The sequence below is a fragment of the Anolis sagrei genome, chromosome 12 (assembly GCF_037176765.1).
Source record: "Anolis sagrei isolate rAnoSag1 chromosome 12, rAnoSag1.mat, whole genome shotgun sequence".
Lineage (NCBI taxonomy): Eukaryota > Metazoa > Chordata > Lepidosauria > Squamata > Dactyloidae > Anolis > Anolis sagrei.
This window is the reverse complement of record NC_090032.1, coordinates 9,362,362-9,388,158: the sequence shown is the minus strand read 5'-3', so window position 1 is coordinate 9,388,158 and position 25,797 is coordinate 9,362,362. Positions and strand designations below refer to the sequence as shown.

The 25,797-nt window shown below is 45.8% G+C and overlaps 1 protein-coding gene across 2 annotated transcripts in view; it reads left to right on the top strand.

Annotated features, from left to right (window-relative positions):
* Nucleotides 1-11,117, top strand: part of LOC132764137 (lysosomal acid glucosylceramidase-like) — a 31,104-nt gene extending 19,987 nt beyond the window's left edge. For both annotated transcript variants that reach the window (XM_067472404.1, XM_067472403.1), the window contains exons 7-11: nucleotides 207-444; nucleotides 4,521-4,748; nucleotides 6,269-6,432; nucleotides 6,590-6,715; nucleotides 10,679-11,117. In XM_067472404.1, coding sequence (XP_067328505.1) covers nucleotides 207-444; nucleotides 4,521-4,748; nucleotides 6,269-6,432; nucleotides 6,590-6,715; nucleotides 10,679-10,778 — 856 coding nt within the window. In that variant the 3' untranslated portion in view covers nucleotides 10,779-11,117. The remainder of the gene's footprint in view (nucleotides 1-206; nucleotides 445-4,520; nucleotides 4,749-6,268; nucleotides 6,433-6,589; nucleotides 6,716-10,678) is intronic.
* Nucleotides 11,118-25,797: the final 14,680 nt, after the last annotated feature.

Genomic DNA, 25,797 nt, shown 5'->3' with positions numbered 1-25,797 from the left:
TATTGGCTGCTGCTTCCCGGCGGATGTCCGGTGGTGCAATACCGGCTAAGCAGTGTAATTTCCACAGTGGTGTAGGGCGCAGACACCCCGTGATAATGCGGCATGTCAGGTGGTGCAATACGGGCTAAACATTTTGATGATGAGGAAGGAATCCTCTGTGGGTATGAAAGATATACGTATCGCTTTGGATGCCTCTCTTCCTCCAGGTTCCTCGATGAGTACGCCAAGCATAATTTGACCTTCTGGGCCGTGACGGCCGAGAATGAGCCGACAGCTGGGCTGATCGATGGCTACCCTTTCCAGTGCTTGGGCTTCACGGCTGAGCAGCAACGAGACTTCATTGCCCTGGACCTGGGGCCGGCCCTAGCAAACAGCTCCCACAAGGACATCCGTCTCATCATCCTAGATGACAATCGGGTGCATCTGCCCCACTGGGCCAAAGTGGTATGTTGCCATATGATGAAAGTTTTGGGTGCATGGCTTGTCATTCCAGCTTCCATGAAATTTTTTTCATCTTCTTTATTAAACCGAACTCCTAGTCCCTATGGCTGCAAATAAATGTTTGAAAGGATGTACCATTGTTGATGTCTAATGATGCCTTAGAACAGTGTTTCTCAACCTGGGGGTCGGGACCCCTGGAGGGGTCATGAGGGGGTGTCAGAGGGGTCGCCAAAGACCACCAGAAAACACAGTATTTTCTGTTGGTCATGGGGGTCCTGTGTGGGAAGTTTGGCCCAATTCTAACCATGGTGGGGGTTCAGAATGTTCTTTGATTGTGTCACGTAGCCAGAGCTCTGCCTTATTTAGGTAGAGATGAATCAAACTCCCAGTTTTATCAAACAGTTTAATTAAAACAGCACTTACTTGCTGGCTGTTTTAGTAGACCAAAATATAAATTATTATTATTATTATTATTATTATTATTATTATTATTATTCAGTTCTTGTGGGTTTTTTCGGGCTATATGGCCATGTTCTAGAGGCGTTTCTCCTGACGTTTCGCCTGCATCTATGGCAAGCATCCTCAGAGGTGAGGTCCTCACCTCTGAGGATGCTTGCCATAGATGCAGGCGAAACGTCAGGAGAAATGCCTCTAGAACATGGCCATATAGCCCGAAAAAACCCACAAGAACTGAGTGATTCCAGCCATGAAAGCCTTCGACAATACATTATTATTATTATTATTTACAGCTTTTATATTCCGCCCTTCTCACCCCGCAGGGAACTCAGGGCAGATTACAGTGTACACAACATATATGGCAAACATTCAATGCCAATTTTTGACATACAAACATATACAGACATAGACAGAGGCTATTTAACTTTTTCTGGCCACCAGGGGAGCTGTCGCTTTCATTGTCCATCTGCGACGCTGATGAAGTACCTCCACATTCCCCGCATGCTTCCCTGCTGGAGTGCTTCTTTATGTCCTCATAAATCAGTTAATTTTAGCCTCCCCACACTTTTTAAGGTGGTACCTAATTTTCCTACTTGACAGATGCAACTGTCTTTTGGGTTGCAAAGGTCGACAATAGGCTACACACAATTGGTTGGAAACCCACTCCAACCCGGGCTGACTTCGAACTCATGACCTTTTGGTCAGAGTGATCTTAATGCAGCTGACACTCAGCCTGCTGTGCCACAAGCACTCAGCTACAGAATAAACAAAAACTGATAGCAAAAATAACTTCGTAGTCAAAAGGGTCCAGTCCAGTGGTCAAACGCCGAGAGTTCAAGAAACAAAGTCCAGGGATCAAGAGTCTATACCGTAGTCAAAAGCTAGTCCAAAGATTCAAGGTTCCAGGATTCCAAGATTACAGGAGACAGGACAGGATACTGAAAATCCAACAGACCTGGGGGAAAAACCAGCAGCATCCACCACCAAAATGCAATACAAAATGAAATACTTTTCTCCCAAAGATCAGTCTCAAGGTTAGCTCCTTAAATCCAGTAACACCCAGCTGCAACCCATCTCCTGCACACCTCCACCCCTAATTGCTTTCACCCATGAACTTACATATTACCAAATCCTCTAGAACACATTAACCCTTCCGTCACCAAGCACCATCAACTGCAGAACATATGACAGATTGTAGGTGAACGATAAATCTCAGCAGCTACAACTCCCAAATGTCAAGTCCATTTTCCCTAAAACTCCATCAGAATTCACATTTGGCCATAGTGATTTTCATGCCAAGTTTGGTCCAGATCCATCACTGTTTTGAGTCCACAGTGCTCTCTGCATGTAGGTGAACTACAACTCCAAAACTCAAGGTCTATGTTCCTCAAGCCTCTCCAGTATTTTCTGTTGGTCATGGGAGTTCTGTGTGCCAACTTTGGCCAATCTCCATCCTTGGTGGAGTTCAGAATGCTCTTTAATTGTAGGTGAACTATAAATCCCAGCAACTACAATGACAAAATTAATCCTCCCCAAACCCCACCAGTATTCAAATTTGGGCGTATCGGGTATTTGTGCCAAATTTGGTCCAGTGAATGGAAATACATCCTGCAGATGTATTGTCGAAGGCTTTCATGGCCAGAATCACTGGGTTGTTGTGGGTTTATTCGGGCTATATGGCCATGTTCCAGAGGCATTCCCTCCTGACGTTTTGCCTGCATTTATGGCAAGCATCCTCACAACCACTCAGCCAGCTGCACCGAGATTGTGGCACAGCTTGCTGAATGTCAGCATTAAGATCACTCTGACCAAAAAGGTCATGAGTTCGAAGCCAGCCCAAGTTGGAGTGGGTTTCCAACCAATTGTGTAGCCTGTTGTTGACCTTTGCAATCCGAAAGATAGTTGCATTTGTCAAGTAGGAAAATAAGGTACCACCTTAAAGTGTGGGGAGGCTAAATTAACTGATTTATGAGGCCACAAAGAAGACTCCAGCAAAGCATTCCAGCCGGGAAGCATGCGGGGAATGCGGAAGTGCTTCATCAGCGTCGCAGATGGACGATGAAAGCGACAGCTCCCCTGGCGGCCAGAAAAAGTTAAATAGCCTCTGTGAATGTCTGTATATGTTTGTATGTCAAAAATTGGCATTGAATGTTTGCCATATATGTGTACACTGTAATCCGCCCTGAGTCCCCTGCGGGGTGAGAAGGGCGGAATAGAAAAGCTGTAAATAAATAAATAAATAAAAATAAAATAGATGTAGGTGAAATGACAGGAGATAATGCCTCTAGAACATGGCCACATAGCCCGAAAAAACCTACAACAACCCCTCCTGCAGATATTTACATGAGAACAAGCCCTATGAGGAGCGGCTTAAGGAGCTGGGCATATTTAGCCTGAAGAAGAGAAGGCTGAGAGGAGATATGATAGCCATGTATAAATATGTGAGAGGAAGCCACAGGGAGGAGGGAGCAAGCCTGTTTTCTGCTTCCTTGGAGACTAGGACGCAATGGAACAATGGCTTCAAACTACAAGAGAGGAGATTCCATCTGAACATGAGGAAGAACTTCCTGACTGTGAGAGCCGTTCAGCAGTGGAACTCTCTGCCCCGGGAGTGTGGTGGAGGCTCCTTCTTTGGAAGCTTTTAAACAGAGGCTGGATGGCCATCTGTCAGGGGTGATTTGAATGCAATATTCCTGCTTCTTGGCAGAATGGGGTTGGACTGGATGGCCCAGGAGGTCTCTTCCAACTCTTTGATTCTATGATTCTATGAAATCTTTTTCATCTTCTTTATTAAACCGAACTCCTAGTCCCTATGGCTGCAAATAAATGTTTGAAAGGATGTACCATTGTTGATGTCTAATGATGGCTTAAAACAGTGTTTCTCAACCTGGGGGTTGGGACCCCTGGAGGGGTCGTGAGGGGGTGTCAGAGGGGTCGCCAAAGACCACCAGAAAACACAGTATTTTCTGTTGGTCATGAGGGTTCTATGTGGGAAGTTTGGCCCAATTCTAACCATGGTGGGGTTCAGAATGTTCTGATTGTGTCATGTAGCCAGAGCTCTGCCTTATTTAGGTAGAGATGAATCAAACTCCCAGTTTTATCAAACAGTTTAATTAAAACAGCACTTACTTGCTGGTCTGACCTCACAACCTCTGAGGATGCTTGCCATAGATGTAGGCGAAACGTCAGGAGATAATGCCTCTAGAACATGGCCACATAGCCCGAAAAAACCTACAACAACCCATCCTGCAGATATTTACATGATGATTCATAACAATAGCAAAAAACTTGTGAAGTAGCAATGAAAATAATGTTATGGTTGGGGGTCACCACAACATGAGGAGCTGTATTAAGAGGTCACGGCATTAGGAAGGTTGAGAAACACTGACCTAAAGCTTTGGAGAGCTTCTGTTCAACCAATTCAAAGCTCCCTGCTTGGGTGGTGGTGGCATGATCGTCAGCGTAGATGAAACTGTCAATTTTGTCATTGATGAAGCACACTCCCCTGAGGCAGGCCATTCTTCTGTTTCCACCATCTGCTTCTCTGGAATCTGGTCTACCCTTTCAGTATTTCAATTCTGTGGAGAGCTTGCATTTGATGTGTTTTCCTTTCTCTGTTCCAGGTGCTGAGTGGAGACAGCAAGGCCTACCGCTACGTCCATGGCATCGGCGTCCACTGGTACCTGGACTTCATTGCGCCCATTGCGGACACAGTGGCAATCACGCATCAGCTCTATCCGGACTATTTTGTGATTTCGACAGAAGCCTGTGCTGGAGCACACTTCTGGGAGAAGGATGTCATGCTCGGCTCTTGGGATCGGGGCAACCAGTACAGCCGCAGCATCTTGGCGGTAAGGCCTTGGGTGGAAAAGAGAGGGAAAGAAATAGCCTTTAGAGAGTTATAGAGTTGGAAGAGACTCTGTGGGGCATCCAGTCCAACTGTTGCGGAATATACGTTACCCGAGATCATTAGAGTGCTTTTGGAGAAGGAAGAAGATGGAGACGCTTGTCTGATTTCCATCTCTGCGGAATATAGGGTGTTCAGCAAACAAGGGGCTGACACACCCCGAGGTCTGAATCGCTTCGGTCTTTTATAGCAGAATAACACCCTTTCCACACGTGTACAGAACGAGTCTGACATTTACACAATACAATCGTTAACAGGTGTTTCCATGGATAGTTGCCAAAGACATCTTTATCAGGTCTTGGCAGGCACGTTGTGACCCCAAACATCTGCTCAATTATGTAACTTATCCCAACTTTCACCCATTACCCTAAGATGACACGTATATGTTTAATTCCTTCATCAGTATTCTCAAAGATGAGTTGTTGTTCTTGTTATTGAATCCTAGAGTTAGAAAAGACCCCAGCCAATCCCAACCCCATTCTGACATGCAGGAAGACACAATCAAGCCCTCTCGACAGATGACCATCCAGCCTCTGATAACCTCCAGAGAAGGAGACTCCCTTATCATTAGTTTCAAAGTTATTATTATTACTATTATTCTTGAATCATAGAGTTAGAAGAGACCCCAAGGGCCATCCAGTCCAACCCCCCTTCTTCCAGGCAAGAAGACACTATCAGAGCTCTGCCAACAGATGGCCATCCAGCCTCAATCATCTCCAGAGAAGGAAACTCATAATTATTATCAATGTTGTTGTTGTTGTTGTTGTTATTGAATCATGTAGTTGGAAGAGACCCCAAGGGCCAGCCAGACCAACCCCCTTTTGCCAGGCAGGAAGACACCATCAGATCCCTGCCGACAGATGGCCATCCAGCCTCAATCATCTCCAGAGAAGGAAACTCATAATTATTATCAAAGTAGTAGTAGTAGTAGTTGTTGTTGTTGTTGTTGTTGTTATTGAATCATGTAGTTGGAAGAGACCCCAAGGGCCAGCCAGACCAACCCCCTTTTGCCAGGCAGGAAGACACCATCAGAGCCCTGCTGACAGATGGCCATCCAGCCTCAATCATCTCCAGAGAAGGAAACTCATAATTATTATCAAAGTACTACTACTAGTAGTAGTTGTTGTTATTGAATCATGTAGTTGGAAGAGACCCCAAGGGCCAGCCAGACCAACCCCCTTTTGCCAGGCAGGAAGACACCATCAGATCCCTGCCGACAGATGGCCATCCAGCCTCAATCATCTCCAGAGAAGGAAACTCATAATTATTATCAAAGTTGTTGTTGTTATTATTATTATTATTATTATTATTGAATCATATAGTTGGAAGAGACCCCAAGGGCCAGCCAGACCAACCCCCTTTTGCCAGGCGGGAAGACACCATTAAAGTCCTCCCAAAAGATGACCATCCAACCTCTTCCTAAAATCCTGTCGCCATCCTAATCCTTCATTCTTCTCTCCATAGAACCTCAACAACCATGTTACAGGCTGGGTCGACTGGAACCTGGCTCTGAATTTAGAAGGGGGGCCCAACTGGGTCAAGAACTTTGTGGACAGTCCGATCATCGTGGACGCGGCCAACGACGTCTTCTACAAACAGCCCATGTTCTACCACATGGGGCACTTCAGGTGGGGCAGCGTTTGGGAGAGGAAAGCGGGCATATAAATACATATCATCGTCATACTAGTGGCCATTGGTTGTGCCATCTGGGCACACCCCAGGCCTCGAACCTGCGGAAAGGGGAAGTTTGTGAACTTGATTGCACCTTCCGCCATGTCTTTGCAGTAAATTCATCCCAGAAGGCTCCCAGCGGGTTGGCTTGACCGTCATCCAGAAATGCCTGGGTTGCAACTTGGAGCATGTGGCCGCCCTTCGCCCTGATGGGTCAGCCGTGATGGTTGTCCTCAACCGGTGAGTATTTATTTTCAAAAAACAATAATAATAATAATAATAATAATAATAATAATAATAATAATAATTTTAAAAAGTATGGATTGTCGATGTGACAGCAGGATCGAAGAGAAACAACTGGAAAAGATGACACAATATGAAGATTTAAAGATTGAACTGCAAAGATTCCGGCACAAACCAGTAAAGGTGGTCCCAGAGGTGATCGGCACACTGGGTGCAGTGCCTAAAGACCTTGGCCTGCACTTAAAGACAATCGGCGCTGACAAGATTACCACCTGCCAGCTGCAAAAGGCCACCTTACTGGGATTTGCACAAATTATTTGCCAATACATCACACAGTCCTAGACACTTGGGAAGTGTCCAAAGTGTGATCCAATACAACAGCCAGCAGAGTGTCTGCTGTGGACTCATTTGAAACACAACAAGATGAGTCCACAACAGACACTCTGCAGGCTGTTGTATTGGATCACGCGTCAGACACTTCCCAAGTGTCTAGGACTGTGTGATGTATCAGCGATTATTATTATTATTATTATTATTATTATTATTATTATTATTATTATTTACACCCCGCCAACATCTCCCCAAAGGGGACTTGGGACGGCTAACATGAAGCCAAGCCTAAAATTATAACAAAATACAATACAAGTACAGCAAAATAAAATAAAAGGACCCAACAATACCATCAAAATAAATACATAACATAACAAAATAAAACAAAACAGTTCCAGAAAGACATGATAGAGCAATGGGACACAATGAGACAACAATGGAAACCAGAGCAATGAAGGGGAGGAGCCAGAGTGAGAGATAGGAGGCATAAGGGAAAAAACTGTCAGTTGGAATTTTGCTTCATACCACAATGTATGCTTTTAGAAATAAAGCCTTCTCAGAGGCTGTCAGTTGGAATTTTGCTTCGTACCACAATGTATACTTTTAGAAATAAAGCCTTCCCAGAGGTGTGAGGGAAAAAACTGTCAGTTGGAATTTTGCTTCTTACCACAATGTATACCTTTAGAAATAAAGCCTTCCCAGAGGCATGAGGGAAAAAACTATCAGTTGGAATTTTGCTTCGTACCACAATTTCTGCTTTTAGAAATAAAGCCTTCCCAGAGGCATGAGGGAAAAAAACTGTCAGTTGGAATTTTGCTTCGTACCACAATGTATGCTTTTAGAAATAAAGCCTTCCCAGAGGTGTGAGGGAAAAAACTGTCAGTTGGAATTTTGCTTCGTATCACAATGTATGCTTTTAGAAATAAAGCCTTCCCAGAGGCGTGAGGGGGAAAAACTGTCAGTTGGAATTTTGGGTTGTTGTAGGTTTTTTTTGGGCTGTATGGCCATGGTCTAGTGGTATTCTCTTCTGACATTTCGCCTGCATCTATGGCAAGCATCATCAGAGGTAGTGAGGTCTGTTGGAACTAGGAAAAAGGGTTTATATATCTGTGGAATGACCAGGGTGAGACAAAGGACTCTTGTCTGCTGGAGCTAGGTGTGAATGTTTCAACTGACCACTTTGATTAGCATATGGGCTGACTGTGCCTGGAGCAAACCTTTGTTGAGAGGTAATTAGTTGGAATTTTGCTTCTTATCACAATGTATGCTTTTAGAAATAAAGCCTTCTCAGAGGCATGAGGGGAAAAAACTGTCAGTTGGAATTTTGCTTCGTACCACAATGTATGCTTTTAGAAATAAAACCTTCCCACTTTGATCATGCGGCAATTTTTTCGCCAGAAAGCTACAGATCCAGACAGTACAATATATAATATATAGATACACTATAACGGATGTCTTATGTGTCGGACTGGCCACTGTCTGCTACTTTCATCCCTTCTTTGTCTTTCCTTCCTTGTACCTTCCCCCCTCCTCTTTTCTCTTCCTTCCTTCGCCCCTTTCTCTTTCTTTCTTCTCCTTTCTCTCCCTTCTTTTTCTCTTTCTTTCCTTATTTCCTTCCTTCCCCTAATACACAGGTCATTTTTCTTCCCCAGTAGCATCATGGAGGGCCACTTCGCCTAGCAACAGCTGTTGTGCTACAGGCAGACATACTTTTGGCATGAGGGAGAAAACTGTCAGTTGGAATTTTGCTTCGTACTACAATGTATGCTTTTAGAAATAAAGCCTTCTCAGGCGTGAGGGGAAAAACTGTCAGTTGGAATTTTGCTTCGTACCACAATGTATGCTTTTAGAAATAAAGCCTTCCCAGAGGCGTGAGGCAAAAAAGCTGTCAGTTAGAATTTTGCTTTGTACCACAATGTATGCTTTTAGAAATAAAGCCTTCCCAGAGGCGTGAGGGGGGAAAAAACTGTCAGTTGGAATTTTGCTTCGTACCACAACGTATGCTTTTAGAAATAAGGCCTTCTCAGAGGCGTGAGGGAAAAAGACTGCCAGTTGGAATTTTGCTTCATACCACAATGTATGCTTTTAGAAATAAAGCCTTCCCAGAGGCGTGAGGGGGGAAAAAACTGTCAGTTGGAATTTTGCTTAGTACCACAATGTATACTTTTAGAAATAAAGCCTTCCCAGAGGTGTGAGGGAAAAAACTGTCAGTTGGAATTTTGCTTCTTACCACAATGTATACCTTTAGAAATAAAGCCTTCCCAGAGGCGTGAGGGGGGAAAAAACTGTCAGTTGGAATTTTGCTTAGTACCACAATGTATACTTTTAGAAATAAAGCCTTCCCAGAGGTGTGAGGGAAAAAACTGTCAGTTGGAATTTTGCTTCGTACCACAATGTATGCTTTTAGAAATAAAGCCTTCCCACTTTGATCATGAGGTAATTTTTTCGCCAGAAAGCTACAGATCCAGACAGTACAATATATAATATATAGATACACTATAACTGGGGTGTCCTACTTTCTGCTACTTTTCATCCCTTCTTTCTCTTTCTTTCCTTCCTTCTTTTCTCTTTCTTTCTTCTCCTTTCTCTCCCTTCTTTTTCTCTTTCTTTCCTTATTTCCTTCCTTCCCCTAATATACAGGTCATTTTTCTTCCCCAATAGTATCACGGAGGGCCACTTCACCTAGCAACAGCTGTTGTCCTACAGGCAGACATACTTTTGGCATGAGGAAAAAAAACTGTCAGTTGGAATTTTGCTTCGTACCACAATGTATGCTTTTAGAAATAAAGCCTTCCCAGAGGTGTGAGGGAAAAAAACTGCCAGTTGGAATTTTGCTTCATACCACAATGTATGCTTTTAGAAATAAGGACTTCTCAGAGGCGTGGGGGGGGGGGGGGACTGTCAGTTGGAATTTTGCTTCGTACCACAACGTATGCTTTTAGAAATAAGGCCTTCTCAGAGGCGTGAGGGAAAAAGACTGCCAGTTGGAATTTTGCTTCATACCACAATGTATGCTTTTAGAAATAAAGCCTTCCCAGAGGCGTGAGGGGGGAAAAAACTGTCAGTTGGAATTTTACTTCGTACCACAATGTATACTTTTAGAAATAAAGCCTTCCCAGAGGTGTGAGGGAAAAAACTGTCAGTTGGAATTTTGCTTCGTACCACAATGTATGCTTTTAGAAATAAAGCCTTCCCACTTTGATTATGAGGTAATTTTTTCGCCAGAAAGCTACAGATCCAGACAGTACAATATATAATATATAACTGGGGTGTCCTACTTTCTGCTACTTTCATCCCTTCTTTCTCTTTCCTTCCTTCTTTTTCTCTTTCTTTCCTTATTTCCTTCCTTCCCCTAATACACAGGTCATTTTTCCCCCCAGTAGTATCACGAAGGGCCACTTCACCTAGCAACAGCTGTTGTGCTACAGGCAGACATACTTTTGACTTTCGTATAACATTAATGCAGGCTTCTCAATCTCTTATATGGAAATGCACCATCCCAAGGGCGGCATAAGTTCTCACATAGAGGTGACAAGGAAGCAGGTGGTGGGAATAGCATGTGGGTGTTTGCATGCATATTATATCCATAAATAAATGTAATGACATTTTGTCTTCATTATGCTGTTTCAGGTCCGGCTTGAACGTCTCCTTTGGGATTTCCGATCACGCCGGCATGATCCTGACCGAAATCCCTGCCAACTCCATTCAGACCTATCTCTGGAGGCGCTGATGATGACATTGGCCCACGGTTGACGCCTTGGAGGGCAGGGCAGCGCTCTCGAGGTTTGCCGTCGCCTTTGGGAACTCTTTCTTGGCATTCACCAAAACTTGGCCTACCTCATTTGCTTTCCATGCCAAAGCCGAGGGTTGGCATGAGCCAAGGGAATGGCACATCAGGACCATACTTTCTGCAGGCTTGGGAAAGTTGCTAATTGTATATCCTCAACCAAAATGAAGGAGCCGGGATTGGCATTCCGATCTAGAAGGGAAGCAATCTGTTCCCTTTGTCTGCTTCTTGGGAATCATTTCCAATATCTATACACATAATAAAAGTGAAAATATGTATGTATGTGTGAGTCCGGGGTGTCCACTTCCACAAACAGCCTTAACCAGTACTGCCATCTGTTGAGAAGTTACGAAGGTGGAGGCAATTCTTTTCATTCAGGCCTCGTATTTGAGAACATAGATTCAGACCTAGACTTCAAACAGAGAAGCAGTGAGGACTCAAGCCTTTGGATGGAAAAATCTCTGTTTCCATCACACTACGTAATGTAATGATATCAGACCTGAATGGCATTGGCAAAATTTCAATTTCAAGGTCGGACTGTGATGTTGCTTCGGGTTTCCCTCCCGCACTTAAACAACACAACCGTTCGATGCTAAGGCTTCCTGCCAAAATGGAACTGTAGGGGAGAGTCTACTGAACAAGCCAGTACCTGCCGCATACCAGTACTGCCATCTGTTTAGAAGTTACGAAGGCGGAGGCATTACTTTTCCCTTTAACAACACAACCGTTCAATGCTAAGGCTTTCCGCTAAAATGGAACTGTAGGGGGAGTCTACTGAACAAGCCAGTACCTGCCGCATACCAGTACTGCCATCTGTTTAGAAGTTACTAAGGCGGAGGCATTACTTTTCCCTTTAACAACACAACCGTTCAATGCTAAGGCTTCCTGCCAAAATGGAACTGTAGAGGAGAGTCTACTGAACAAGCCAGTACCTGGGCATACCAGTACTTCCATCTGTTTAGAAGTTACGAAGACGGAGGCATTACTTTTCCCTTTAACAACACAACCGTTCAATGCTAAGGCTTCCTGCCAAAATGGAACTGTAGAGGAGAGTCTACTGAACAAGCCAGTACCTGCTGCATACCAGTACTGCCATCTGTTGAAGAGTTACGATGGTGGAGGCATTACTTTTCATTCAACCCTTGTATATTCCACTCTATCTCCCCAAGGGGACTCAGGACGGATCCCAACAAACAAATACACAAAGGCCTTAAGACAGTCATAAACATAACTACATTAAGCGACCCAACCCGAATCCCAAAATTACCCGTCATCAAACAACAAATTGTAAACATGGGACCTAAAATTACATAAACAATTAAACAATTAAAATTATCTTGACATAAGAAACATGAACATCCATCAACAGGATGAAGAGGAACAGGAAGAAGGAAAAGAGAAGGAGGAAACAGGAGGAAACAGAAGATAGAGGAGGAGAAGAGGATGAAGGAGAACAAGGAGAAGGAGAAGAAGAGAAGGAGAAAGAAAACAGAGGAGGAGGAGGAGAGGATGAAGGGGAACAAGGAGGAGAAGGAGAAATTGTCACTCCATTTTCCCTGCATGAAGAGCTTTTGCTCGTAAACTTCCTCCTTAATCACATCGTCACCATTTTTATGGCATTTCCTGATGGGTGCCTTAAATACCTCTGCTTTAAGTGGTACCTATTTATCTATTCACATTGCTGTTCTCGAAACTGCTAGGTAGGCAGAAGCTGGGCTAAAGACACTGGCTTTGAACTGTCAACCTTTCGGTTGGCATGATTTAGTGCAGCTGGCGGTTAACCTGCTGTGCTAAAGCCCGGCCCAAAGCATACTGACTATACTCCTGCTCTAACTAACATCTACCAACTTCACTGACTTCTAACTCCAACTGACTCAAACTTCATCTGGCTTAATTGACTCCAGCTGACTTCTGATTCGAATGCATTCTAAAATGGAGATCATGGTCACATGTCTGTAGACCCTCCCACAACCTCTAACATAAGAGTTAAGGAAAATACACACCAATATATACATACTAGGTATGGTTGATCCACCAAAAAAAGGTTCAAAAACAACAGAGGGGAAACAATCAGGCACATCTAATCACCTCTCAACAAAAGATTGCCCCAGGCACTGCTGGGCCATCAAATACTAATCAAGGTGGTCAGTTGAAACATTCACACCTACAGACAAGAGTTCTTTGGCCCACCCTGGTCATTCCACAGATATATAAACCCTTTTTCCTACTTCCAACAGACCTCACTACCTCAGAGGATGCTTGCCATAGATGCAGGTGAAACGTCAGGGGAAAATGCCTCTAGAACATGGCCATATAAGCCCGAAAAAACCTACAACAACCCAGTTCAAAACTGGTTTCAGATGTAGGGGGCACTGGTGGTTCAATTCTAAAGTCTATTCCGATTTTCACAGAAAAAAAAATTCAAAACTTTTCGAAACTTCCAAGACTTTTGATTCCTTTTGTTGATGGTTTGAAAGTGTTATTTCCTGTTTCATTCGGTGGTCTTTACTTTGAAAGTAGTTGTTTTACTCCAGAAGCGGGGAAAAGCAAGCAGAGGAAATTCCCTCCTTCTCTGGTTTAAAACTGGCTTCTCTATCTTGAGCCAAGCCCAGGAAATTCCTTCCTTTTCTGGTTTAAAACTGGCTTCTCTAGCTTGAGCTGAGGCCAGGGACCAGAAGTGGGGAAAAGCAAGCGGAGGAAATTCCTTCCTTCTCTGGTTTAAAACTGGCTTCTCTGGCTTGAGTTGAGGCCAGGAACCAGAAGCAGGGAAACGCAAGCGGAGGAAATTCCTTCCTTCTCTGGTTTAAAACTGGCTTCTCTGACTTGAGCCAAAGCCAGGAAATTCCTTCCTTCTCTGGTTTAAAACTGGCTTCTCTGGCTTGAGCTGAGGCCAGGAACCAGAAGCAGGGAAATGCAAGCGGAGGAAATTCCTTCCTTCTCTGGTTTAAAACTGGCTTCTCTGACTTGAGCCAAAGCCAGGAAAATCCTTCCTTCTCTGGTTTAAAACCGGCTTCTCTGGCTTGAGTTGAGGCCAGGAACCAGAAGCAGGGAAACGCAAGCGGAGGAAATTCCTTCCTTCTCTGGTTTAAAACTGGCTTCTCTGACTTGAGCCAAAGCCAGGAAATTCCTTCCTTCTCTGGTTTAAAACTGGCTTCTCTGGCTTGAGCTGAGGCCAGGAACCAGAAGCAGGGAAATGCAAGCGGAGGAAATTCCTTCCTTCTCTGGTTTAAAACTGGCTTCTCTGACTTGAGCCAAAGCCAGGAAATTCCTTCCTTCTCTGGTTTAAAACTGGCTTCTCTGGCTTGAGCTGAGGCCAGGAACCAGAAGCAGGGAAACGCAAGCGGAGGAAATTCCTTCCTTCTCTGGTTTAAAACTGGCTTCTCTGACTTGAGCCAAAGCCAGGAAATTCCTTCCTTCTCTGGTTTAAAACTGGCTTCTCTGGCTTGAGTTGAGGCCAGGAACCAGAAGCAGGGAAATGCAAGCGGAGGAAATTCCTTCCTTCTCTGGTTTAAAACTGGCTTCTCTGACTTGAGCCAATGCCAGGAAATTCCTTCCTTCTCTGGTTTAAAACTGGCTTCTCTAGCTTGAGCTGAGGCCAGGGACCAGAAGAGGGGGGAAAGCAAGCAAAGGGAATTCCTTCCTTCTCTGGTTTAAAACTGGCTTCTCTGGCTTGAGCCGAGGCCAGGAAATTCCTTCCTTCTCTGGTTTAAGACTGGCTTCTCTGTCTTGAGCTGAGGCCAGGAAATTCCTTCCTTCTCTGGTTTAAAACTGGCTTCTCTGGCTTGAGCCGAGGCCAGGAAATTCCTTCCTTCTCTGGTTTAAGACTGGCTTCTCTGGCTTGAGCCGAGGCCAGGAAATTCCTTCCTTCTCTGGTTTAAGACTGGCTTCTCTGTCTTGAGCTGAGGCCAGGAAATTCCTTCCTTCTCTGGTTTAAAACTGGCTTCTCTGGCTTGAGCCGAGGCCAGGAAATTCCTTCCTTCTCTGGTTTAAGACTGGCTTCTCTGGCTTGAGCCGAGGCCAGGAAATTCCTTCCTTCTCTGGTTTAAAACTGGCTTCTCTGGCTTGAGCCGAGGCCAGGAAATTCCTTCCTTCTCTGGTTTAAGACTGGCTTCTCTGTCTTGAGCTGAGGCCAGGAAATTCCTTCCTTCTCTGGTTTAAAACTGGCTTCTCTGACTTGAGCCGAGGCCAGGAAATTCCTTCCTTCTCTGGTTTAAAACTGGCTTCTCTGACTTGAGCCAAGGCCAGGAAATTCCTTACTTTTTCTGGTTTAAAACTGGCTTCTCCAGCTTGAGATGAGGCCAGGATCAGAAGCAGGGAAACGCAAGCAAATTCCTTCCTTCTCTGGTTTAAAACTGGCTTCTCTTGCTTGAGCCAAGGTGAGAAGCAAGGAAAAACTGAATAATTTCCGACTCACTTCCTGAGTTGGAAGAAAAATGGTGGGAGAAGCTTCGGAAGGGCAAAGGGACTTCCAGTTTTCTTAAAACCTTCAAAATCGCTTCAAAAAGGTAATTTTTATGACTATTCAGAATTCCGAAGATTCCGACAGTACCTAACCATGCCTAATACATACAGTATAGTAGGCAAGCTCAATTATATACATAACACATCACTAGTATAGGAGACTTGTAGAACTAGCTATTTCCAACAGGTACGAGAGCCAATAATCACATGAAAGAATCAGGACCGGTTTGTACATTGCTCATTCTGTTTATGACGCCTCATTTATTTGCATGTATAAAACCAAAAACTCCGAACACATCAAATGCTCATTCTCTGTCACACCCCAAATTATTGTCTCCTCTTAACAATTATAGTTCAAGGTTAGTAGGGATGGTGATGGGAAAGCATCCAAAGGGGAAAATCCCATGAAAAACAGGTCAGTGTTGTATCCGCATACCTTGTAAGAAACCAAGGCTTGTAGGTCTTCTTCTGAATGCGCACAGACGACATTGTCATCAGCATATTGGATGTTGTTGCAACCTTGGTTTTGGATTTCAGTCTGCTGAGGTTAAATAGCTTCCCATCTGTCCGGTAGATGATTTCCACTCCGGTGGGAAGCTTCCCATCAACAAGATGAAGTATCATAGGGATGAAGATGGAAAATAAGGTTGGGGCAATAACACATCCCTGTTTGACACCTGATTCCATCTTAAATGGGTCGCTTTGGGAACCACTGCTGTCCAAGACTGTTGTCATCATGGAGGAGCTGTGGGATGCTCACAAATTTGTCAGGGCACTCGACATTGACACTGAAATACAACTGAGCTCTGCGAGTGCAGCATTTTTCCGAATGAAGCAGAGAGTGTTTGAGTACATTGAGTACAGCTATTGTCCTCCCAACCCTGCTATACGCCTGCGAGATGTGGACTATCCAAAAACGTCACATGCAACTCCTAAAACGATTCCATCAGTGTTGCCTGCGAAAAATCCTGCAAATCTCTTGGGAAGACAAGCGGACAAATTTCAGCGTGCTAAAGAAGCAAAGACCACCAGCATTGAACTCTACTGGACCGGCCATGTTGTCCGGATGCCCGACCACCATCTCCAAAGCAGTTGCTCTACTCCGAACTCAAGAACAGAAAACATAATGTTGGTGGACAGGAAAAGAGATTGAAAGATGGGCTCAAAGCCAACCTTAAAAACAATGGCATAGACACTGAAAACTGGGAAGCCAAAGCCCTTGAGCGCTCCAGCTGGAGGTCAGCTGTGACCAGCAGTGCTGTAGAATTTGAAGAGGCACAAGTGGAGGGCGAAAGAGAGAAATGTGCCAAGAGGAAAGTGCATCAATCCAACCCCGACCGGGTGATGTAGAAAACCTGTTCCCAGTTTGAATACCATTGTTTTTCGTCATAGGTTCATTTTCAGTGTCCAAGCCCTAGTACTCAGTGGGCATTCACCCATTTCTAGAAGCAGGACCAGGTTATGTACACCAGAAGAAAGCACATCTAGAAGATCTCTTATAAGCCAAGGACCGATTATCTGCTTTGGTTTGGGTCTGCTTGACGTCAGATGTTCCATACCTCCAACATTTCAGTGATGAAAACCAAGACCAACAACATCAGACCGTGGCTAAGATGTCAAGAGTTATAAGTAGGGAATCATAGAATCATAGAATCAAAGAGTTGGAAGAGATCTCATGGGCCATCCAGTCCAACCCCATTCTGCCAAGAAGCAGGAATATTGCATTCAAATCACCCCTGACAAATGGCCATCCAGCCTCTGCTTAAAAGCTTCCAAAGAAGGAGCCTCCATCACACTCCGGGGCAGAGAGTTCCACTGCTGAACGGCTCTCACAGTCAGGAAGTTCTTCCTCATGTTCACATGGAATCTCCTCTCTTGTAGTTTGAAGCCATTGTTTCGCGTCCTAGTCTCCAAGGAAGCAGAAAACAAGCTTGCTCCCTCCTCCCTGTGGCTTCCTCTCACATATTTATACATGGCTATCATATCTCCTCTCAGCCTTCTCTTCTTCAGGCTAAACATGCCCAGTTCCCTAAGCCGCTCCTCATAGGGCTTGTTCTCCAGACCCTTGATCATTTTAGTCGCCCTCCTCTGGACACATTCCAGCTTGTCAATATCTCTCTTCAATTGTGGGGCCCAGAATTGGACACAATATTCCAGATGTGGTCTAACCAAAGCAGAATAGAGGGGTAGCATGACTTCCCTAGATCTAGACACTATGCTCCTATTGATGCAGGCCAAAATCCCATTGGCTTTTTTTGCCGCCACATCACATTGTTGGCTCATGTTTAACTTGTTGTCCACGAGGACTCCAAGATCTTTTTCACACGTACTGCTCTCGAGCCAGGCATTGTCCCCCATTCTGTATCTTTGCATTTCATTTTTTCTGCCAAAGTGGAGTATCTTGCATTTGTCACTGTTGAACTTCATTTTGTTAGTTTTGGCCATTCATCTCTCTAATCTGTCAAGATCGTTTTGAATCCTTCTCCTGTCCTCTGGACTATTGGCTCTCCCTCCCAATTTGGTGTCGTCTGCAAACTCGATGATCCTGCCTTCTAGCCCTTCATCTAAGTCATTAATAAAGATGTTGAACAGGACCGGGCCCAGGACGGAACCCTGCGTCACTCCACTTGTCACTTCTTTCCAAGATGAAGAGGAAGCATTCGTGAGCACTCTCTGTGTTCGTCCACTTAACCAATTCCAGATCCACCTCACCGTAGTTTTGCCTCGCCCACATTGGCCTAGTTTCCTTGCCAGAAGGTCATGGGGGACCTTGTCGAAGGCCTTACTGAAATCCAGGTACGCTACATCCACGGCATTCCCCGCATCTACCCAGCTTGTGATTCTATCGAAAAATGAGAGCAGATGAGTCTGGCATGACTTGTTTTTGATAAATCCATGTTGACTATTAGCGATGACTGCATTTGTTTCTAAGTGTTTGCAGACCGCTTCCTTAACAATCTTTTCCAGAGAAACATGCCAAGAAGAAAGTGCATCAAGCCAACCCCAACCAGGACCGCCTTCCACCTGGAAACCAATGCCCTCTCTGCGGGAGAAGATGCAGGTCAAGAATAGGGCTCCACAGTCACCTACGTACCCACCCTGAGTACACTGATCTTGGAAGACAATCCTACTCGGACCCTAAATAAGAAACCAAGGACAACAACACAACAATATTTATTATGGTCCATAGACCCATCTGTAAAACCAACAGTCATTCTAAATTCTCCCATCTCAGGAGAAGACAATTGTACAAGATACATCGACATGGCTTCAAGTAATACCCCTATCAGAGGTTAGTTGCTTTCTCAGCCTTGTTGCCAACACCTGTGCTTCAAGCGTCAGCGCTGAGTCCAGGAGAACCCCCAAACTGCGGACCTGTGACTTCAGGGGGAGTGCAACCCCGTCCACCACAGGTTGCCACCCAAAACCCTGGTCAGACGAGCGACTGACCTGGAGGACCTCTGTCTTGTCAGGATTGATCCTCAGCTTGTTCCTCCTCATCCAGTTCATCACAGCAGCCAGGCACTGGTCCAGTATCCTCGGGGCTTCCTCGGAGTCTGGTGGAAATGAGTAGTGGAGTTGGGTGTCCTCTGCATAGAGATGGCACTGTACTCCAAAACTCCGGATGACCTCTCTCAATGGTTTCATGTATTTATTATTTATTTATTTATTTGCTTTATTTCTATACCGCATTTTTCAGCCCTTAACAGGCGACTCAATGCGGTTTACATGGTACAATTATCAAACAGTGTCAGTGCAATTAAAACATAACAATGCAACAAACAGGATCAACAGCATCAATCCACAACAGTTAACAATCAACAAGACAGATCAACAAAACAGACATAACATAACGCCTCAGTTGAAATCAGATCCGTTCTCGTAATCCTTGTGCCATTCCTATGTTCCATTTACCGTCTTCCTATGATTGGTTGCACTGCTTAACCAAACGCTTGTTCATAAAGCCAGGTCTTAACCATTCTCCGAAACGTCAGCAGCGAAGGTGCCTGTCTGATGTCTGCCGGTAGGGCATTCCATAGCCGAGGGGCCACCACTGAGAAGGCCCTGTCTCTCGTCCCCGCCAAGCGCGCCTGTGACGCAGGCGGGATCGAGAGCAGGGCCTCCCCAGACGATCTTAATGTTCTGGTCGGTTCATAGGTGGAGATGCGTTCGGAGAGGTAAGCAGGGCCAGAACCGTTTAGGGCAGTGGTTCTCAACCTTCTTAATGTCACGACCCCTTAATACAGTTCCTCATGTTGTGGTGACCCCCAAGCAAAAAAAATATTGTTATTGCAACTTCAGATCTGCAACTTTGCTACTGTTATTATGTAAATATCTGATATGCAGGATGTATTTTCATCACTGGATCAAATTTGAATACTGGTGGGGTTGGGGAGATTAATTTTGTCATTTGGGAGTTGTAGTTGCTGGGATTTATAGTTCACCTACAATCAAAGAGCATTCCGAACTCTACCAACGATGGAATTGAAGCAAACTTGGCACACAGAACTCCCATGGGCAACAGAAAATACTGGAAGGGTTTGGTGGACATTGACCTTGAGTTTTGGAGTTGTAGTTCATCTACATCCAGAGTGCACTGTGGACTCAAACAATGATAGATCTGGACCAAACTTGGCATGAATACTCAGTATGCCCAAATGTGAACACTGGTAAAGTCTGGGGAAAATAGACCTTGACATTTGGGAGTTGTAGTTGCTGGGATTTATAGTTCACCTACAATCAGAGAATTATAAATCGCACCAATGATAGAATTGGGCGAAACTTCCCACACAGAACCCCCATGACCAACAGAAAATGTTGTGTTTTCTGATGGTCTTTGGTGACCCCTCCAAAAACCCCTCGCGACCCCTCCAGGGGTCCCGACCCCCAGGTTGAGAACCACTGGTTTAGGGCTTTATAGGCTAAAGCCAGCACCTTGAATTGTGCCCGGTAGCGGATTGGCAGCCAGTGGAGCTGGCTCAGCAGAGGAGTGGTGTGCTCCCTGAGTGCCGCTCCCATTAGCAACCTGGCCACCGAGCGCTGGACCATCTGAAGCTTCCGGGCAGTCTTCAAGGGCAACCCCACGTAGAGCGCGTTGCAGTAATCAATCCGGGATGTAACCAGAGCGTGGACTACCATGGCCAAGTCAGACTTCCCAAGGTACGGGCGCAACTGGCGCACAAGTTTGAGTTGTGCAAATGCTCCCCTGGACACCGCCGAAACTTGGGGTTCCAAGCTTAGCGAAGAGTCCAGGATCACACCCAAACTGCGAACCTGCGTCTTCAGGGGGAGTGTAACCCCGTCTAAGACAGGCTGTAACCCTATGCCCTGTTCGATGTAGATGTTAAAAGGCATGGGGGACAGAATGGATCCTTGCTGAACCCCACAAATCAATGGTCAGTAGGCCTGGGTAACAACGCAAAAATTTGTTTCTAAAATCGATTTGTATTTGGGGGGTTTTTTTGTTTCGATACTTAAAATAATTACAAAATTTTCCCTTAAAAAAGTTCGGTATTTACGAAATTTCGTTAATATTTACAAAACATTTTGTAAAGATGGCGCCCTTTTTTTTCAATATTTTTTTAATTTAATTATTAATTTAGTAGAATAGGGAGGAGAAATTATTATTAAGGAGGGAAGGCAGGCACTCACTCTGGCGGGCCCTCAAGCCAGAGGAGAAGGGGCTCCCCAAAGGCCATCTAGTCCAGCCCCCTCCTAAGGTTTCAATGCGGAATTGGGAGAAGGGGCTCCCCAAAGGCCATCTAGTCCAGCCCCCTCCTAAGGTTTCAATGCAGAATTGGGAGAAGGGGCTCCCCAAAGGCCATCTAGCCCAGCCCCCTCCTAAGGTTTCAATGCGGAATTGGGAGAAGGGGCTCCCCAAAGGCCATCTAGTCCAGCCCCCTCCTAAGGTTTCAATGCGGAATTGGGAGAAGGGGCTCCCCAAAGGCCATCTAGTCCAGCCCCCTCCTAAGGTTTCAATGCGGAATTGGGAGAAGGGGCTCCCCAAAGGCCATCTAGCCCAGCCCCCTCCTAAGGTTTCAATGCGGAATTGGGAGAAGGGGCTCCCCAAAGGCCATCTAGCCCAGCCCCCTCCTAAGGTTTCAATGCGGAATTGGGAGAAGGGGCTCCCCAAAGGCCATCTAGCCCAGCCCCCTCCTAAGGTTTCAATGCGGAATTGGGAGAAGGGGCTCCCCAAAGGCCATCTAGTCCAGCCCCCTCCTAAGGTTTCAATGCGGAATTGGGAGAAGGGGCTCCCCAAAGGCCATCTAGCCCATCCCCCTCCTAAGGTTTCAATGCGGAATTGGGAGAAGGGGCTCCCCAAAGGCCATCTAGCCCAGCCCCTTCCTAAGGTTTCAATGCGGAATTGGGAGAAGGGGCTCCCCAAAGGCCATCTAGCCCAGACCCCTCCTAAGGTTTCAATGCGGAATTGGGAGAAGGGGCTCCCCAAAGGCCATCTAGTCCAGCCCCCTCCTAAGGTTTCAATGCGGAATTGGGAGAAGGGGCTCCCCAAAGGCCATCTAGTCCAGCCCCCTCCTAAGGTTTCAATGCGGAATTGGGAGAAGGGGCTCCCCAAAGGCCATCTAGTCCAGCCCCCTCCTAAGGTTTCAATGCGGAATTGGGAGAAGGGGCTCCCCAAAGGCTATCTAGCCCAGCCCTCCGCTAAGGTTTCAGTGCGGAATTGGGAGAACGAAGCACACCCACCGCAAAGGTGAGGAAGGAGGGACGGGCTGCCTTCCCACTGAGGGTCGCTCGCCCTCGCTTGCTCAGCCGGCGCCTTCCCCGCCCTCTCCTCCTCCTCCTCCTCCTCCTCCTCCTCCTCCTCCTCCTCTTTCAGGCTCTGATTGGCTAAGGAGAGGAGAGAGAGGAGAGCTCCCAGCAAGCATCTAGCCAAGCCATCTTACGTATTTCCGAAATGGACGGAAATACAAAACTATTTGGCGCATGCCGTTTCGATATTTAAAAACACTTGCGGGTTTAAAAATAAGTTTTGTCATCGTTTTGTAATTGCTAAAATTAACGAATATTTAACGAATTACAAAATTAACGAACGAAACCGCCCAGGCCTAATGGTCAGGGGTCTGAGCAGGAGTCTCCCAGCTTCACCGACTGGGAACGACCCTCCAGGAAGGAACAGAGCCACAGAAGAACTGTGTCTCCGAGTCCCATCCTAGTGAGCCTCCCCAGAAGGATACCATGATCGATGGTATTGAAAGCCGCTGAGATGTCCAAGAGAACCAACAGGGTCACACTCCCCCTGTCCAGTTCCCTGCGGAGATCATCCACCAAGGCGACCAAAGCCGTCTCGGTGCTGTGCCCAGGCCGAAAGCCAGGCTGCGAATGATCTAGGCAAGACTCCTCACTACTCTTAGTGGACCACAGCCTGAACAGGCATGATACTGTCGCATCAGTATTTACGAGGGTTGAATGAAAAGTAATGCCTCCACCTTCGTAACTCCTCAACAGATGGCAGTACTGGTATGCGGCAGGTACTGGCTTGTTCAGTAGACTCTCCTCTATAGTTCCATTTTGGTGGGAAGCCTTAGCATTGAATGGTTGTGTTGTTAAAGTGCGAAGTATGGAACCCTGCGCAAACGGTTGGTCAATGCGACTTAAGCAACGTGCTTCATTGAATTCTTGACAGCAGAAGGTGTCACCCCAAAGGAGATTCCTCAGAGAATGCAAGCTGTTTACGGTGATTGTGTTTTTTTCCATTGTGCTTTTTATTAAGAATTATACGTAAAATAAAAACTAATGTTTGAAAAGAGTTTAATAAAAGTGGGGGAACCATTAAAGACGCAAGAAAGTTTGAAACTTGTTGTTGTTCATTCGTTCAGTCGTCTCCGACTCTTCGTGACCTCATGGACCAGTCCACGCCAGAGCTCCCTGTCGGCCGTCACCACCCCCAGCTCCTTCAAGGTCAGTCCAGTCCCTTCAAGGATGCCATCCATCCATCTTGCCCTTGGTCGGCCCCTCTTCCTTTTGCCTTCCACTTTCCCCAGCATCATTGTCTTCTCTAGGCTTTCCTGTCTCCTCATGATGTGGCCAAAGTACTTCCACTTTGTCTCTCGTCTCCTTCCCTCCATTGAGCAGCCGGGCTTTATTTCCTGGAGGATGGACTGGTTGGATCTTCTCGCAGTCCAAGGCACTCTCAGCACTTTCCTCCAACACCACAGCTCAAAAGCATCTCTCTTCCTTCGCTCAGCCTTCCCTAAGGTCCAGCTCTCACATCCGTAGGTGACTACAGGGAAGACCATGGCTTTGACTAGGCAATGGATCTTTGTTGCCAGTCTGATGTCTCTGCTCTTTACTATTTTATCGAGACTGGACATTGCTCTCCTCCCAAGAAGGAAGCGTCTCCTGATTTCCTGGCCACAGTCTGCATCTGCACTCATCTTTGCACCTAGAAATACAAACCCTGTCACGGCCTCCATGTTTTCTCCCTCTATTTTCCAGTTGTCAATCATTCTTGTTGCCATAATCTTGGGTTTTTTTGATGTTTAGCTGCAACCCGGCTTTTGCGCTTTCTTCTTTCACCTTGATTAGAAGGCTCCTCAGCTCCTCCTCGCTTTCGGCCATCAGAGTGGCGTCATCTGCATATCTGAGGTTGTTAATGTTTCTTCCAGCAATTTTCACCCCAGCTTTGCATTCCTCCAGCCCCACACATCCTCGCATGATGTGTTCTGCATACAAGTTAAAAAGGTGACAAGTGGAGTGCCGCAGGGTTCCGTCCTGGGCCCGGTCCTGTTCAACATCTTTATTAACGACTTAGATGAAGGGCTAGAAGGCAGGATCATCAAGTTTGCAGACGACACCAAATTGGGAGGGATAGCCAATAGTCCAGAGGACAGGAGCAGAATTCAAAACGATCTTGACAGATTAGAGAGATGGGCCAAAACTAACAAAATGAAGTTCAACAGGGACAAATGCAAGATACTCCACTTTGGCAGAAAAAACGAAATGCAAAGATACAGAATGGGGGACAATGCCTGGCTCGAGAGCAGGACATGTGAAAAAGATCTTGGAGTCCTCGTGGACAACAAGTTAAACATTAGCCAACAATGTGATGTGGCGGCAAAAAAAGCCAATGGGATTTTGGCCTGCATCAATGGGAGCATAGTGTCTAGATCTAAGGAAGTCATGCTACCCCTCTATTCTGCTTTGGTTAGACCACACCTGGAATATTGTGTCCAATTCTGGGCATCACAATTCAAGAGAGATATTGACAAGCTGGAATGTGTCCAGAGGAGGGCGACTAAAATGATCAAGGGTCTGGAGAACAAGCCCTATGAGGAGCGGCTTAGGGAACTGGGCATGTTTAGCCTGAAGAAGAGAAGGCTGAGAGGAGATATGATAGCCATGTATAAATATGTGAGAGGAAGCCACAGGGAGGAGGGAGCAAGCTTGTTTTCTGCTTCCTTGGAGACTAGGATGCGGAACAATGGCTTCAAACTACAAGGAAGGAGATTCCATCTGAACATTAGGAAGAACTTCCTGACTGTGAGAGCCGTTCAGCAGTGGAACTCTCTGCCCCGGAGTGTGGTGGAGGCTCCTTCTTTGGAGGCTTTTAAGCAGAGGCTGGATGGCCATCTGTCAGGGGTGATTTGAATGCAATATTCCTGCTTCTTGGCAGAATGGGGTTGGACTGGATGGCCCAGGAGGTCTCTTCCAACTCTTTGATTCTATGATTCTATAGGTTGGGGGAGAGGATGCAGCCTTGCCGTACGCCTTTCCCAATCTTGAACCCGTCTCCTGTTCCGTGGTCAGTTCTGACTGTTGCTCCTTGGTCCTTGTACAGATTCCTCAGGAGAGAGGGAAGGGGGCTTGGGATGCCCATCCCACCAAGAACTTGCCACAATTGATTATGATCCACACAGTCAAAGGCTTTAGAATAGTCAATGAAGCAGAAATAGATGTTTTTCTGAAACTCCCTGCCTTTCTCCATTCTCCAGCATCCGGATATTGGCAACCTGGTCTCTGGTTCCTCTGCCTTTTCTAAACCCAGCTTGAACGTCTGGCAACTCTCTCTCCATGTCTTGCAGGAGTCTTCCTTGCAGGATCTTGAGCTGGTATGAGAAATAAGGGCCACTGTACGGAAGTTGGTGCAGTTTGAAACTTAATAGAAGAGAAAAAGAGAAAAAAAACGGGGGAAAACATAAACAGAAAAGGGGGGAGTGGGAGGGTAAAACAAGAATGTTTTCCCTGTGAGTTGCTTCCAGGTTCTGTTTGCCAAGGATCTAATTTGTGTCTGAAACATTTTTTTTGTTCATGTGGCTTTGTTTTCTTATTTTCCCTTCTATCCTTTAAGTTTCTTTTAACTTTCCTTTATATAAAGTCCTGAAGCCCCCGGTGGCGCAGTGGGTTGAAACCCTGTGCTGGCAGGACTGAAGACCGACAGGTCACAGGTTGAAATTTGGAGAGAGGCGGATGAGCTCCCTCAGGGCCGTAGCCAGAAAAAAAAATTCGGGGAGCGTTGAAATTTTGGGGAGGGGGGGGGTTGAAA